The sequence below is a fragment of the Eleutherodactylus coqui genome, chromosome 5 (genome assembly GCF_035609145.1).
Source record: "Eleutherodactylus coqui strain aEleCoq1 chromosome 5, aEleCoq1.hap1, whole genome shotgun sequence".
Taxonomy (NCBI): Eukaryota; Metazoa; Chordata; class Amphibia; order Anura; family Eleutherodactylidae; genus Eleutherodactylus; species Eleutherodactylus coqui.
In genome coordinates, this window is record NC_089841.1 from 48,774,039 (window position 1) to 48,791,959 (window position 17,921).

A 17,921-nucleotide genomic window follows, 5' to 3' on the forward strand; every position below is an offset into this window, starting at 1 on the left:
GTATGAAGACTAGTTTGGGCAAATTACCGTATTGCCTTGCTGTCGGGTAAAAGAGAAGGTTACTATCCATAGTAACCAATCTGTTTTTTTTTCTTCTAGAGGCTATTGGGACAATTATGTTTAATCGCTGTGGAACCCTTTCTTTGCACTAGATTTGTGTCAATATTTCATGGTTTGAAGTCACATGATCATCAATTCAATTCATAAAAACCAAGTTACATAGATGACATCTAACTCATTTATTGTAATTGGAATGTATCATTGCATTTGGATATGAAAAAAAATGCTTACAAAAGATGTACACAATAGTGAACAGATATCACACAAAGCACAACTGACCAACTCATCACTTTGACAGAATTATTATATTACATAAAGAAAACATTCACGTCAAGAAGATGTGTGCTCTACAAAAAAACAAGACAATAAATAAAATCACATTATTTGCAGACAGAGCTGCTTACATCAGTACAATAGCATATTGAAGACTGTGAGGACTCCAACGAAGAATTCAAAAACTACAGAAATTTTTAAAAATATCATTGCTATTCATCACAATAGTGTATATGATTGTGTTGCTCGGATGCATTTTGATTGATGGGCAAAAATAAACTACACTCAAAAGTCCCTGGTAGCCCCCTGGGGAAATACTTTCCTATCTGGAGTCATGTGAAGCTTCTTAGTCCTGGTCAAGATGGCTTACTGCAGGAACGGTAATTTAATAAGAGCACCTTTGGGGGGCATTTTACCCATCAGTTCAAAAGTTCCATTAATGATGTTTTCCTTTAAAGAGGTCCATCTGGTGACAGATTTCCTTCAAGTTGTGGGTCAATTATCAGTATGTATTCAAACGAGTTTTGATTTTCAAGAGCTAGACCAAAAGCGATCAGTATTTTTTACTTTCTCATATTTTTACTCCTTAAAGCCACCCTTCAGTTTCAAGACAAAATTTGTCCAGGAACTAGAGGGAGTTATATAATTACCTGGTGTTGTCCTCTACCCTGTTCAGCAACTAATCTACCTGTTCCTGGGGCCGCTCTTCATACATCCAAGATGACTGTGGCGATTCTTAGGGTCCTTTTACAAGGGATGACTATCGGGCACCTCAGCACCTGACATTTGTCCCAGAAGCACATGAGCGAGTATCGCTCAGTGAATAGAGGCAGAGCGGGCTGGAGATCATTCCAGCCGGCCACCTCCATTCACTGTCAACAGTTATTCATAGATGAACAATCGCCTGTTTATATGGGTCAATCATCGTTTGATTGTTATGCCTGCAGAAACTGCATGAACAAATCATTGTTCGTCATCGAGTCGCTGCTGGCGTTTCCACTGAACGATCATTGATCAGGTTCCTGTGATCCAACAAGAATCTGAACGAAGATTGCCATGTGTAAAAGGGCCCTCAGTCTGCCCTATGCACAGTGAGCACTGGTGGTGCATCGGTAGTCTAAAATATTACACGCTGCTCTGATTGGCCAGTGCTGGTCAATCAGGAGACAGCATGCACTATACAACTACCAGTGCACACTGTACATCAGGTAGAGTCCGGAGTGCCACCACCATGTGGCCCCAGGAACTGGCAGATTGGAACTGGGAAAAGGATGGTACCATATAACTCCTACCTCAACTTCCTGAACAAATTAAAACTTTAGCAAGCCTCATACACAGAAAAGTAGTGTGTACAGATGCTCACATAAGGACAATGGGTCCATACTTGAGAGATGTATGCACTTCATGTGCTGATATACAGGTATGGTGCCTCTGTATAGTACAATAGCAAGTCAATATTCTTCATAATATATATATTATTGTCAGATTCATAAGGAATTTTGTTAGCCTCTGTAGGACATCTCAGACATACAGAGCTACAGTAGGTCCTCACTGAGGCCTAGGGGCGACTAATCCTGATCTATGCGAGTAGTGGTTTATTATTAGATTTACTAGTGAATAGCTCTGACATTTTTTCTTTTTACAATGCAAGTTTTTGGATTCCTTCAGTTGGCTAATCATGTTTTATAGTAAAGCTGTTAATAAAATCCTAATCTGTAGACTAAACACAATGAAATCGCCATAATCTGTCAAGGTGCAAGCATCGCCCAACGTGTGACCACAGTGTCCGATTTCACTTTGGAAGTTTAAAATAAAAAAATTGTATTTTTATATTGCCATTTACTAGCACAAAATACACAAAAGACAAAAAAAAAAGTTTAGCTTCTAAAGTGTATGGCAGTCAATCCAATATTAACCAAAAATACCAGCTTATTGTTCAGTACATCATTAAATTTAAAAAAAGGTAATTCTGCTGCGGAGCATTACAGATATTAAATATGTATAACAGAAAACCAAACATTTTGGGGAAAGTATCTGATTTTTCTTATAAAATGATAAATTTATTTATATTCTATAGATAAAATTCTCTTTCAAACTTGCAAAAACATAGTGGTTCAAAAAAGACAAAATTATATTGCAGCACCTTCAGCCATTTGCTTTATGGTAAAGTTATAGATTTCAAATTCTATCCCCCTTCCCCTGAAGAACGGTGAGCAAGAAGAAAAATATGTAATTCAGAATGTAATGTTGCGGCATTAAAAAAAATTAACATTTAAGTAAACTAATATTACTACTTTTTGTACAACCGGGGAAAATTCATTTTGACTAGTATTATGATTAGAGATGAGCGAGTATACTCGCTAAAGGCAATTGCTCGAGCGAGCATTGCCTTTAGCGAGTATCTCCCCCACTCGAGACAGAAGGTTCGGGTGCCGGCAGCGGGTACGGAGCTGCGGGGGAGAGCGGGGCGGAACGTAGATCTCTCCCTCTCTTCCCCCCCGCTCCCTCCTGATGACAGCCGCTACTCACCGCTCCCCCGCGCCGGCACCCGAACCTGCATTCTCGAGTGGGGGAGATACTCGCTAAAGGCAATGCTCGCTCGAACAATTGCCTTTAGCAAGTATACTCGCTCATCTATAATTATGATACATAAATATTCTATGCCTGTGATTGTGCACAAGAAAATGTCACAGAAAAAGATTATAGAAAATGTGAAATATATAAAGCATTACAAAGTAAATTATAATAGACTAACGATACTAGATTATTATATTCAGGAACACGTGATGGATTTTTCAGAAATGTTGCCCTTGGTCATTTATCGGAACTTTCCAAATCAGGGCATTGCATCCAATATGTGCTAAATTGCCTTAAAATTCCAGATTTTAAGATGAAGTACAGAAAAATGGCACCTTTAGTATTTATTAGAGAATTTTATGTTTTATATTTTATAAAACTTTTTGTTTTGTTAGTTTATCTGCTGAACTTTGAATTTACTGTTATTGTCCCTTTAATGTTATTATATGCCCTATATATATATTGCTTGGCCCTGGAAGTAGGGATCCTTCAACACCAGTACAACCATATGAACATTTTTTGCTCCAATAGGACTCGTTCAGATGAGCATTTTTTTTTTTTTTTGCGCACAAATAACCGCTCAAAAAGATTGTCACTCGCACATCGAAAACTCACACAAACTAAGCTAAAGGCGTGATCTACATTGGTGCATAATTTGCTCGTTCACACGATTTGTGGTGCGTACTGCGTGTTAATCCAACTCCCATAGGAATCAATGGGAACTCCTGCACAAAACACAGGTCCTTTCTTTTCTCGCAGCACGCACCTTAGATGCATGCATTGTAGCCACGCATGTCCTATCTCTTGCAGGTGCGAGTATTTTGCGCGTCATGTGAACGCTTCAATAGGAAACCATTGGTTCTCATAGATGTTCTTTTTGCGCCTCTATTTGTGCGAGAAAAAAAATACTCGCCTGAACGAGATCTTAATGTATATTTAAGCTAGAGCGTATATGAGTGTTGTTGTCTTCATAGCAATGCCCCTAAATATCACAATGCGGATTTCTTTCCAAAGTCATGTACAAGAAATTTCAATATAATTAGACCTATTAAAAAAAAACATTCCTGAATGTCTTTTAGACAAAATATATGACTACTAAATAACATTTATTTACAGTGAACACTGATCGAAAAATTCTACTTTGTGTGATTTCAGCACTCTTCCCTCTCCTCTACAACAAAAATGTGAAATAATATCTAAAATGATTGTTAAACATTAATAAGGTTAAAATGGAATGTTTGTATACTTTAAAAAAAAAAAAATCTAAAAACTTACTGTACAAGAAAATATGCTAAAATATTTACATTTTCAATATAAAATCAAAGGTTCTACAGTTGGGTAACTTTAGGCCCCGTCTTTTTCAAAAGGGCCCAGAAAACTTTCTATTTCACATACAAAATAAGCTCGCTGACCCTGACAATGACGCCAGTTTGGTGATATTTTCACATGACCATCCTGCCATCCCCCAAAGTCAATCCAATGTCAGAGGGACAATTCACAAAATACATTTTTAAATGTTTCTCAAAATTGATATTGAAAAAATATTTAAAATGAATTGCAAGAAAATGGCAAAATACTACAACAACGGTTCTATTCTCGCAACTTTTAAAAAAATATTTATGGCTACATTTCTGTGAATTTAATTCCATTCCTACAAGATTTCTTAAAATTCTAAAAAAAAACAAAAAAAAAAACTAACATTTTTGAGCTTTTAAATTTTGATAGGAGTTAGATTTTAACCCTTTCCTGACCAGAAATTTTTCTTTTTTCTTTTTATTCGATTTCTTCCTTTCTACTTTTTTTTACAAAAGAACTTTTTCTGACAACTTAGCATTTTTTTTTCTTTTGAGGGATGAGTTGGTTTTTTGGTTTTTTTTTTCTAATGGTACCACATTATATTTTTTAAAACCTAAGAATTTCTAAGCAGAGTGAAATGAAAATAAACTGTAATTGCTCCTTTTTTGAGGCGGTTTTGGTTTTACAGTATTGACGGTGTGGTTAATTGGCTTTAACTTTATTCTATCTGTACGATTGTAGTGATACCAAATGTAGTTTGTTGTTCTAAAAAGCAAATAACCTCCATAACTTTTTTATTGTTCTGCCCATGGGGCTCCATGAAGGCGAGCTGTCGTCTATCATTTTGGGGCACATATGACTATTTAATCTCTTCTTATTCAACTTTTTTGGGGAGGGGGAGCGGGCAGTGTGACAAAAAAAAGTGCAATTCTAGCATAGTGTATTTTTTCACAGCATTTGCTGTACAGAATTAATAAAGCAATATTTTAATCCATCAGAGTTTTACAAATGTAGTGATACTAATTGCATTCATCTCTTTACTGTGTTAACTGTGCATACACTGGGAAAAGAGGGATTTTTTAAACTTTTATTTTTTTTAAACAAACTTTATTAAACTTCTTTTAAACTAACTTTTTTGTGCCACCCACTGCAGCTGTAGGTCAGCTGTATTTGACAGTTGGCATCCTCTGTGTGTGGAGCAGAGCTTGCTTCATACTATTCCCCATCTAACATATATCAGTGAACAATAACAATGAGTCGTTTTTCTATTATATTAATTTTTTTTGCTCCAAATTTCCCCCTGAACCTGACTGTTACCTGTGCAATTGTCTCATATAGTTAGTCATGCGTAGCTTGTGAAGTATATGAAAAAGGAAATCAAATGCTATATGAATTTATACCATCAATATATAATTAAATCCCAACTTTTCTTTGTTTAAAGACCTAGTAAATGCCGTAGTTATCACTTGCAAGGATCGTGTTCATCATTAAATAAAATCTATACAATATAAAACCTGAATTAGCCGTCCAGCTAAGTTATCCTGAATATACTCTACGGTAAAGCATTTAAACATCCACAGGATTACAATCATGGCCTGTGCTCACACAAGGTTGACCTTTCAGTTACATCTCTATGTCATACCAAATATCTGTGTAGGCATTGAGCAAACCAGAAAAATTTAACAAGATGGCCCAAATTTAAAGCATCAATGCTTCCCTCTGTGTGTATTTGGCTCACGAGAGTCAATATAAACTTTGTAATGTTCCTAGGGAAAGACGTTTTTAAAAAACTTCAAGCATCAGCCTGTTGACCAGCAGAACATCTGGTGTTTACAGGTAAAAAAAAATTTAAAGAAAATTTGGATTTTTAATAAACATTTTTTTTTCAATATCGGTTTCCAATTATTCACCTTTTTTGTTGGTTTTGATAACAGTTAAAAAAAACAACAAAAAAAACCCCACAAAATCTGCAAATGAAAATTAGAAAAAAAAAAAGCTTAATAAAATGTCTTCTGCTTCCCAAAAAAAAAAAAATCTATTATTTAACTTGATGCGGCAGATATTTTTACGAATGTGTAAATGCTGAAATTGTCCTCTTCCACGAGATGGCAGGCCATGTGGCATTGTATGATTTCTAAATCTAAATCATTCCTGAGTTTTTGGAAAAAAAAAAAGTAATCAAAAGTAACAGGACTCTCCTCCTCTTCTTCTATAAGAGCTCCTTCTCTTCTGCGATGATATCTTTGGTTGCATCTTCATACAAAAGAGTTTCTCTAAGCTGCCGAGAAGTTAGATCGTATGGAATCCTCCCGCAGTTGTCTGTGTTTGCCAATGTTACAGTCATCGTGGTGGTTTCGTCTTTCGATGGTTATTCGGTATTTCTTCCTGCAAATCAAGAAAAAAAATATTTGGCTGTAAATGAATTAAGAGGAAAAAAAGATTATATTTATTGCACCGTTTTATCAGACTACTGTTGCATAGTCTCTCCCTTATTCTTTACACTGCCGTTCTGCTTGCTCACATTGAGAATTAGTGAATGCTTGCTAGAAAGTCAGTGCATGGAGACCCTGATTTCTATAACATTTCCCTTGGTTGATTCTTATAACTACATAGTATCTCTTCCATGCTTGCTAAATTGGCTGCCTTTTTGTAGCGTGTTATTGAGCCATTTTCCCTGAGCCAATCACCTGGTTTATACTTAAAGGGGTTGTCCCGCGGCAGCAAGTGGGTCTATACACTTCTGTATGGCCATATTAATGCACTTTGTAATGTACATTGTGCATTAATTATGAGCCATACAGAAGTTATAAGAAGTTTTTCACTTACCTGCTCCGTTGCTAGCGTCCTCGTTTCCATGGAGGCCGTCTAATTTTCGGCGTCTAATGGCCAAATTAGCCGCGCTTGCGCAGTCCGGGTCTTCTTCTTTTCTCAATGGGGCCGCTCGTGCAGGATGCCGGCTCCGTGTAGCTCCGCCCCGTCATGTACCGATTCCAGCCAATCAGGAGGCTGGAATCGGCAATGGACCGCACAGAAGCCCTGCGGTCCACCGAGGGAGAAGATCCCGGCGGCCATCTTCAACCGGTAAGTAAGAAGTCACCGGAGCGCGGGGATTCAGGTAAGCGCTGTGCGGTTTTTTTTTTAAGTCCCTGCATCGGGGTTGTCTCGCGCCGAATGGGGGGGGGTTGGAAAAAAAAAACCCGTTTCGGCGCGGGACAACCCCTTTAATGCTTCATTTAGTTTCACAGACATGCTGAATCAAAGACATACAAATCAATCACAGCAGAATTGTCCTTTAAAACAGTCATCAATGGGGCAGGGCTTGTGCAAATATAATATGGGCATTGCTGAGGAATTTTGTGGCCATTCTCAGATACAATCAATACAGGATTTAAAGGGGTAGTCTGGGGAGAAAAAATAAATTGAAACCAGCTTAGTGCTGTATAGAAACCTCACTGGGAGCAAAATGAATCTATATGTAGAAAGTTCTATGAAGTAAGGCATCATTCGGATGTATCAACTTTTAGGGTTCAATGTATCACATTCTTGAATTTGGCACTTTTATCATCTACAATCTCTTCTCTTCCTGCCTGTTAGATTATACATTTTCTTTAAAGTGCAGCCTAACTTTTTAAAAACGTCTGACATATCATAGCTACATGTTATACATTTTGACTGGTGGGGGTCTGGATGCCAGGGCTCACCACTGATTGCTAAAACGGATGGGCAGACGCACTCATCAGCGAGCTGTGCCCATTCAGCTGTCATTGCAAGCAGTGTACGGACTTCGACAAACTTTTTATGGAACGTGTACACCTCTCGCGTTCAATGTAAAAGGACCCTAATGAAGTGGATATGCTCTGTTATTGAGCATGTTGTGCGATGTGGCATTGCTCTCCATATAGAGCAATGAAAGAGGTTTTCTATAAATAAAGCATCGTATGAATGACACACTCTTCAACCTTCTAATAGACTTTTTGATTGAATTCCTCACCATGTTCAATATACTGCATGGGTTTGCCATTAGTGAATAAGAATATCTTGTTTCTATTCTCCGTACATAACTAGTCCTGCTCTCAGCTGTGAAATAGATACAGTTGTATCCAGTGTACACAATGCTCTGTGAGCTAAACAGCACATGAACTCCATCCTGACTGATACATTGCTCTCAGCTGAGGAGTGGATACAACTGTATCCAGTGTAAAATTAATAATAATTATAATAATCTTTATTTATATAGCGCCAACATATTCTGCAGCGCTTACAATACAGTGGAAATAAAACAAGACCACGGTTATATGAAGTAATCAACTGATGGAAACAATAGGGGTGAGGGTCCTGCTCCAATGAGTTTACATACTACAGCTAATGGGGTGATATGAAAGGTACAGGGACTGGAGATGTGCACAGTATGGCGAAGTGCAGAGTGAGGGATGCTATACACACAGACAATGGTCAGGCCGTATAGTGGCGAAGTCGGTATGACTGCAGATGCCGGTTGATTATGGCTAGCAGGAGCTGCAGTCGGTAGGACAGGGATCACGTTATCAAGTGAAGTACAAAGGGGTTTGGTTTAGGGGATATGGTATGCCTCCCTGAAGTGGTGCATTTTTAGAGCATGCCTGAAGTCTAGTGTGTCAGTGATTGCCCGGATATTTTTTGGTAGCGCGTTCCAAGTAACATAGTATGTTAGGCTGAAGGGAGACAATGTCCATCTAGTTCAACCTGTTTCCACCCCCTTTTTGATCCAGAGAAAGGATTTATTTTTTACTTGAGAAAAAGTGAGAAAGAAGCCAATTAGCCCATTTGGGGGGAAAAAATCCTTCCCAACTCCATAATGGCAGTCAGAATAATCCCTAAATCAACATTTTGATAGGTCCTACCTGACTCCAAGACCTGAATCAACATCCCCACTGGTTATTTAATGTCTATATACTGTAATATCATACCGCTCTAGAAACGCATCTAGTCCCCTCTTAAACTCCTCTATCAATTTTGCCATCACCACGTCCCCAGGCAGAGAGTTCCACACACTCACTGCTCTTACAGTAAAGAACCCCCTTCTATGTTGGTGATGAAACCTTCTTTCCTCTGACCATAGAGGATGCCCTCTTGTTACCATCATGGGTAAACAGATCATGGGAGAGATCCTTGTATTGTCCCCTAATTTATTTATGCATAGTTATTTTGTTGCCCCTTAGTCGTCGTTTTTCCAGGGTGAATAATCCCAATTTTAAAAGCCTCTCTGGGTATTCCAGTCCTCTCATTCCGTTTATTAATTTAGTTGCACTTCTTTGAACTCCCTCCAGTATTGTAACATCTTTCCTGAGCACCGGTGTCAAGAACTGTACGCAGTATTCCATGTGAGGCCTGACAAGTGCCTTATATAGTGGAAGAATAATGTTCTCGTCCCTCACCCCTATGCCTTTTTTAATGCACCCCAAGATGATTATCTTTTGCAGCAGCTGACTGGCATTGATTGCTCCAGTTAAGTCTATCATCAACTAGTACCCCCAGGTCTTTTTCCATCTCACTTCTCCCTAGCTGTACCCCATTTAGTGCATATTGGTGACATCCGTTTCTCCTGCCCATGTGCATAACCTTACATTTATCAACATTGAACTTCATTTGCCATTTTTCTGCCCAAGCCCCCAGCTTATCTAGGTCCATTTGTAGCCGTGCATTGTCCTCTGTTGTATTAATTACCTTGTATAATTTTGTATCGTCTGCAAATATCGATATTTTACTATGCATTCCCTCTATCAGGTCGTGGATAAATATATTAAACAGAATGGGGCCTAGTACTGAACCCTGTGGCACCCCACTAGAGACCGTGACCTAATCAGTGTACGAACCATTTATTACCACCTTCTGATTTCTATCTCAGAGCCAGTTCTTTACCCGGATACACACGTTTTCGCCCAGACCGAGCTGCCTCATTTTCTATATCAACCTATTATGTGGCAAGGTGTAAAATGCTTTTGAAAAATCCAGACATATGATATAAAAAGCCTCTCCCGGATCTAGCCTAGAACTTAGTTAATTGTCAAAGCTAATCAAATTGGGCTGACATGATCAACCCCTCGTGAATCCATGCTGATAAGGAGTTATACCATTGTTTTCCTTGAGGTATTCCAGGATGGTATCTCTCAGAAACCCCTTGAATATTTTTCCAATTATTGAAGTGAGACTTACTGGCCTGCAGTTACCAGGCTCCCTTCTTGACCCCTTTTTGTATATTGGAACCACATTAGCAATACGCCAATCTAGTGGTACAACCCTGGTCTCAATAGTGTCCCTAAATCTAAGAAATAGCGATCTGTCTATCACATCACTTAGTTCCTTTAGAACCCTTGGGTGTATTCCATCTTTTTTAGCCTGCTCTGCACTTCCTCCTGAGTTAGGCAAGTGATATTTTGTGGGGGTTCATTTTATCCCTCTGCATCTAGTGTGACATTTCTTTCTCCTCCGCAAACACACTAGAGAATAAACTTATTAATAGATTTGCCTTCCCCCCATCATCTTCTGATTTCTGCTTCATTATTTGTTAGAGAGCCAGTGCTCTCAGTGCAAATCCTTTTACCATTTATAAAATTGTAGACAATGCTCTGTGAGCTAAACAGCACATACTCCAGACTGATACATTGTACATAGAAGTCCGGGTTGTTTAGCTCACAGAGCTTTGTGTAGACTGGATACAATTGCATCCATTTCTCAGCTGAGGGAAGGACCACCTGTTACATTGTAGCAAGCTAGCAGAGAGATTTTTTTGTAGCTCACAGAGCATTGTCTAGCCTGGATACAGTTATATCCACTTTTCAGCTGAGAGAAGGACTAGCTATGTATAGAAGGACTTGGGAATATTGGTGTCATCATGTGATTGGATATTGTAGTGTATGAGGTTTACCTATAAACCACATTGCGATATTATGATGGATGGTGCCATATTACTCAACTATATGTCATCTCAATATTCTATGTTCATTTTTGTGGTATAAACTTACCTGAAGAAATAGAACGCCATTAACAGCCCCGTGCCTAGGAGGGCGCCAACCACAATTCCAGTTACTGCAGATTCTCCTAAGCCACCTGCTTGAAGAAACACATCAGACAAAATATTAGTGTTTCTAAAAATGTAGTGGCGGTTTTGGAATTGCTGCCTTGCTGATAGTCTGGTGCTGGTTTTGGATGTGTTTCTAAAACTAAGGGCATTGGATGGCATTAGAAACACGCCAGGGGTTCAAAGCATTGTTTTAGTGTGTTATGGTCATTTTTGGTCTACACCACCTTATGTCAAATTAAAGTTTAGTGCTTTTATACATTTCCCTCTTTGGATGAGCTGGACCTACTTTCTTCCTATGTGCAGAACTGGCTTGGACTGGTCCAACAGGGAACAGGTGAATCTCCTAATGCGCCCTGAGCCAGGGTGACCGCTCAACGCCCACATGAGCTGCCCACAGGATCTGCACATATTGGGTGAATGGAAGTCTACAAATTCCTGCCCAATGCATTCTCCATATATTTCAGTAGAAACAGGGCCGCACACAAAACGCAGCCACCTTCCTATTGAAGTATATGGGGAATGCAGCGGCAAGGAATTGGTGAATGGGGATAAGGCATAGGCGTAGCGTCAGGGGGTGCTGGGGTCGCCATGGCGACCCGGACCGTGAGCTCAGGGGGCCCCGGGGCCGCCCTCTGCCATACCCCCATGCACATTCAGTGCATTAATGGCTGGCCGATCTTTCCCCCGCATGATGCAGCAGTCAGAACAGCCAGCCTGAGAGGAAAAGCAGGGAGGTACTCACATGGGCCGGCAGGGGAGAAGGGAGGAGGTCACATGGGACGGCAGGGGAGGAGGGAGAAGGTCACATGGGACGGCAGGGGAGGAGGTCACATGGGACCGCAGGGCACAGTGATCATGTGCTGCCCCCCCTGCTTCCTGCTGAACGGGGAAGCTTTTGAGTTTACCTCTCCTGCTGCTGCTGTCACATGGAGGAGAAGTGGATCGAGCCCTGGGGTAAGTGTATATATGTGTGTGTAACTGTCTGTCTCCCTCCTCTATCTATCTCATATCTACCTATCCATCTCATATCTATCCATCTCATATCTATCCATCTCATATCTATCCATCTCATATCTATCCATCTCATATCTATCCATCTCATATCTATCCATCTCATATCTATCCATCTATCTCATATCTATCTATCTATCTCCTATCTATCTATCTCCTATCTATCTATATAAATTCTACCAATCTCCTATCTATCTCATATCTACCAATCTCCTATCTACCAATCTATCTATCTCCTATCTATCTCCTATCTATCTCCTATCTATCTCCTATCTATCTATCTATCTATCTATCTATCTCCCATCTCCTATCTATCTCCCATCTCCTATCTATCCATATCCTAATCTATCCATCTCCTAATCTGTCTATCTATCTCATATCTATCTATCTCATATCTATCTATCTATCTATCTCATATCTATCTCCTATCTATCTATCTATCTCCTATCTATCTATCTATCTCCTATCTATCTATCTATCTATCTCCTATCTATCTATCTATCTCCTATCTATCTATCTATCTATCTCCTATCTATCTATCTATCTATCTATCTCATATCTTTCTATCTATCTCATATCTATCTATCTATCTATCTCCTATCTATCTATCTCCTATCTATCTATCTATCTATCTATCTATCTATCTTTCTATCTATCTATCTTTCTATCTATCTCATATCTATCTATCTATCTATCTATCTATCTATCTTTCTATCTATCTCTCTCTCTCTCTCTCTCTCTCTCTCTCTTTTTGGTATAAGTTATACATCTCCCTGGATTTACTGTATTTATTTGCACCCTTTACACGCAATTAAAAAACGCATCAAAACTGCATGCGGTTATTAGTAGTGTCTGCAGCTCCTTTAGGGTGACTACCCACTACATTTTTTTTTCACGGCGAAATTTGCAGCGTTTTTTTTTTATCTGCAGGGGTCTATGGGACTTGTAATGTTAAAATAGCGATCGCACAAAATCGCAATTTACCGCGAAATCGCGTTTTTGCGCGATCGTGATTTTAACATTACAAGTCCCATAGACCCCTGCAGAAAAAAAAAACGCTGCGAATTTGGCCGTGAAAAAAACTCTAGTGGGCGGTCACCCTAATACCGTACGCGGTCTTTAAATACTGCATGCAGGTTTTTTATGTGTCTAATTGTGGTTCTAAAGTGCAATAAAAACATGACCCCCCCTAAGGCCGCTCTCACACAGGTGTTCGGAAAACGCAGCTCAAAATCGTGGCATTTTTACCAGAATTTCGAGCAGCGTTTTTGAACACAGGTTACAGCGTTTGACAGCACTCTTCAATGCACCCCATTATTGTGATGGGTGATGAGGTGTGTTAAAAACCACAAAAATGTAGGAACAGAACAGACAGCTCTCGAAAATCACAGCGATAGGGACACACTGCGTTCGAGCACAAATTTGAGTAACCTCATTAAAATCTATGGGAGTGTTGTACCGCGGTTAGTACGGCACTCGGGGCGCTGTGCTAATAACGGTAAAAAGCAGTGTGTGTGTGAGAGTGGCCTCCGGGGCTACAAACAAGTCTTCATGTAGTGCAGGAAATGCATCATGTTTGGAAAGATTACGCCAAGGGACAGATCATGTATGCAGCACGATCTAGGTATGGGTACGGGGGCGTGTGGGGTGGAGGCCCAGGGTGGGGGGGGGCCCCGAGCTGAACTTTTGCACCCGGGCCCCTGAGCCTTTAGGTACGCCCCTGGGATAAGGTAATATTGGTATGTAACCGCACAGCGGACATACAGAATAAATCATACTGGTGGGCTCCGGGCAACCCAGTCACATACTGGTTGGACCTGCCAATTCTGGTGTTTTGTGGTAGATGCCAATCAAGCTGCACAGTGCTGGGCTGTGAGCACAGATCCCACTACAGGACGTTGGGCCTTTTTGTCACCCTAGTGGAATCGTTCTCTGGGAATTTGGTCAGAAACATGCAGACCAGTAGCCTGCTGAAAGTCATTTTGTAAGGCTCTGGCAGCGCTCCTGCTGGGTTGATGTCTTTCTATGGCCCTATCCAGTTCTCCTCCTGTAATGGCTCAAGTCTTGATATCTGCTCTAAGCTCTTAAGACTGTGCTGGAGACACAGCAAACCACCTTGTAATGGCATGTATGGATGTGCCATCCTGGAGGAGCAGGACTACCAGGTAGTGCCTCATGCTACCAGTAGTGACTAGCCGATCGCAAAATAGCGATGAATCAGTCAGGAATTATAAGGAAAGAGAAACCGTCTCCAGGCTCATTTTGGGGTTGCCTTGCCGCCGCCTGTTCGGTGCTCCTGTTCTTACTTTCATTTGTGCAAAAGCAGGTGGAAATGATTACTAACAGTTTCCTAACTAGAGAGATTGCCATCCCTGAAATGTAAGTGACTTGGGGTTATACTGCGCTGCATATGGGCTTCCAAACTTTTTAGCAGCATATAATTTAGGTGAAATATAGGTAATTGATTAAACTTCAGTATTCATCTTCTGTGGACGCTTCATGAAGCCCTCAGGCAGCAGCAGTCAGACCTCCTGCTAGACCCATCGATTAAGGAAGTCATGGCAATAACAGGTGCAGATTACTATTCCGTTCTGCAAAGAGCTGTGAGATTTTTAATTAAAGGTAATTGACTTTGGAGCTGTAGACAAGTGGGTGTGAAATTTCCTGCATCCTATTTTGCAAGAAACAGACTCTCATGCCAAAAAAAGCACCATAAACAGAAGTTACAATTCATGACTTTGGCAGATGGGAGCATTGTTAGCAGACCTGAATTAATTTGCACTGGTTCTTAGCGGATGACACTCGAGGCATATTGATTGGCAATCTCACCCAAAACTTGAAAGAAAACAACAACCCAGATAATTAAAGGGATTTTCCATGAAACTTTTTAATGACATATCCATTTGATTCATAAAATACTGATTTGGGTGATTAGATTCCCCATTTCTCTGGTGGTCTCACATGTGGTCATTTTCTATCATAGCTTACTGCATCTTCCATAGATATTAGAGGGATTTTACGGTCTAATGATATTGATGACCTATCCTCAGGACCCCTGATGATCAGCTGATTTGAAGTAGCTGCAGCTATCCGGGCGGTTCAAAACTCTGTCCACAGCACAGTGGCCTGGCATGGTAGTGTAATGCAACTGGAGAACCCCATTAATCAATAGTGCTTCTCAATAATGGAAGGTGGGTTTAAAGCAGTAGGACCCCTAAAGATTATATATTTATGGTATGGAACACGGTAATCAAATATTTTGTTTCCAATGAGCATCACTTTCCTGGGTCCTGCAATGAAGCACTGTGATGCCATGCTGCATGGTGTGAGGACACTAGCACTAGCTTCTATTTAATATCTGTATGTATGTGTATTCTGAGTGGCGTTTCGGTCTGTTTGTTGGTGTGAACAGCAACGTGTTCAGTGTCTGTAGGTGACCAGACATTTGAGGTGTGAACAGTTACCTGTTCACAATGGATGTGCCTTTTCTGTTGGTGTGTGTGAACAGTGTCCTGTTTCTTACCATCTATGGTGAGCCAGGCCCCTAGGTTCCAGCATGGGGACATTCCTATTGGGAATGGGTTTAAGTTGCCTTGTTAGGGTAGGGACTAACGAGACAATGAGGACCCTTGTCATGGGCTGATGAGTTTACATACTTTGGCCAAATTACTTAACAATACCTCGGAATTATTAGCTGCTCCATCTGCATATGTGTATTGGTATTGCTGGTAAGTGTTTTGGTGTTTGCCTGTTGTTGGTTGTTTGCTAAAGTGTACCTGTTGTAGCACTACAGTACAGATTGTTGTTGACGTCTGTTGTATATGTTGTTGTGTACACATGTTTTATCTTACGGTGTGAACACAATTAAGTTTTTATCCTGGGCATAATATAAGCATGGTGCGTCCTGCGTTCAGGGCGAATGTGTTAGAATGTCTCGGCTCTTATTTGGGTTTCGTCTGTGTAGATTGTTGCCCCCATGGCCTGCACGGATATTACATTGAATTCCCGGCCCATTGGATTTTTGTTTTCAGTCCCAGAAAACCCTTTGAAACTGGCTATAGACTTTTTGCTGGACCACACAAATTTCAGTGAATCCACTTGCAAACTCGCGCGTAGGAGAACAGTTAAATATATCCTGTAGAGGGAAAAAGTTGGACTTGATGGACTGCTGTCTTTTCTTCAACCCTTTAAACTATGTAATACTATGAAATCGCAGGGGGTTGGTTGTTGAGCAGACAAACCCCTGGTGACTGGTTATTGCTGGACTCTGAGAACAGCCAAGGGGCAAGTGCCCACCCTCCCATTACTCTTGATATCCCATGGATATAAAAGCAGCTTTATAGGACATGAATATAGATAGATCGATTGATAGATGGATAGATATGAAAAAAATACATATTAAACATATATTCTTTTTAGGCATTTGCATTTTTTTAACTTGCATATGGAAAAAGAGAAATAGAATTATTTACATGATTTGCACGGTGTTATGGTTTCAAATACTTTGTTCTCCACAAGTCTTATTCTGCCAGTTCCCCATAAAGTCTTCAAATTTGGTCGAAGTTCAAAATTTCCTTGAATCCCAAAAAAATCTCCAATAACCTATGAAAAAAAGAATAGAGGGATGAATGGTAGAGTTTTTGGTAATATCATGACTGTATGATAAACATTCGATATGTCAGCAAAAAAGTTACCCTGGGCAAGAAATCAGCCAGTGATCATGATCCCATGAGGAAGTGCAGTAAAAATCTTTATTTCAAATTACCTAAAACACCAATACTTGTTTAAAACATACAGGACGGACGCTACTCAAAAGTACCATAAATCAGAGCCACGCAGGCATATGCGTATAAGACAAAGGTCTCAGAATATCCGTAAATACACAGAGGACATTCAACACTAAGACCTAATGTCCATGGGCAAAAGAAGAATTAAAATTCGCAGCGGATTTTAACTCTTCTCCTGCCCGCGGATCCGCATCCCATAGGGATGCATTGACCACCCGCGGGTAAATAAATACCCGCGGATGGTCAATAAAAGTGATTTTTTTTAAAAATGGAGCATGAAAAAATCTGGACCATGCTCCATTTTCGTGCGGGTCTCCCGCGGGCTTCTATTGAAGCCTATGGAAGCCGTCCGGATCCGCGGGAGACAAAATCGGAATTTACTCACCCGCTCCGGTTCGTCTCTTCACCGCGGCGCCATCTTCTCTCCGTCGCGGCCGGATCTTTTTTCTTCGGGCCGGCGCATGCGCAGGGCACGTCACCGACGTCATCCTGCGCATCCGCCGAGCCGAAGAAAGAAGATCTGGCCGCGACGGAGAGAAGATAACACCGCGGCGAAAAGGAGATCCGGAGCGCGCGGGAGGTAAGTTTATTCCTATTTATTCTCATTTTCAGCGCTCATGTCCGCGGGGCAGGAGGGACCCGCTCCGGATTCTCCATGGAGAATCCGGAGCGGGCCTGATTTTCCCTATGGACATGAGGCCTAAAGGGAACGAGCTGCAGACAGGATCCTTAGATAAAGTATAGGAGTCCACGCCCAACCTAAGGCCGCCTGCAGACGGGCGGAAATTCCACAGTGGGATTTCCCGCAGAATTTCCGCCCCTGGAAGCTGCCATAGGATTGCGTTAACAAACGCAAT

At 40.6% G+C, this 17,921-nt stretch overlaps 1 protein-coding gene across 2 annotated transcripts in view; it reads right to left on the reverse strand.

Annotated features, from left to right (window-relative positions):
* Positions 1 to 220: 220 nt before the first annotated feature.
* NPR3 (natriuretic peptide receptor 3) overlaps positions 221 to 17,921 on the reverse strand; it is a 94,688-nt gene continuing 76,987 nt past the window's right edge. Inside the window, exons 6-8 of one of the 2 annotated variants that reach the window (XM_066602474.1) lie at positions 16,750 to 16,879; positions 11,208 to 11,295; positions 221 to 6,591 (exon numbers count right to left, since the gene is read on the reverse strand). In XM_066602474.1, the coding sequence (XP_066458571.1) occupies positions 6,480 to 6,591; positions 11,208 to 11,295; positions 16,750 to 16,879 (330 nt within the window). In that variant the 3' untranslated portion in view covers positions 221 to 6,479. The remainder of the gene's footprint in view (positions 6,592 to 11,207; positions 11,296 to 16,749; positions 16,880 to 17,921) is intronic. The other variant, XM_066602475.1, reaches the window with a different exon arrangement.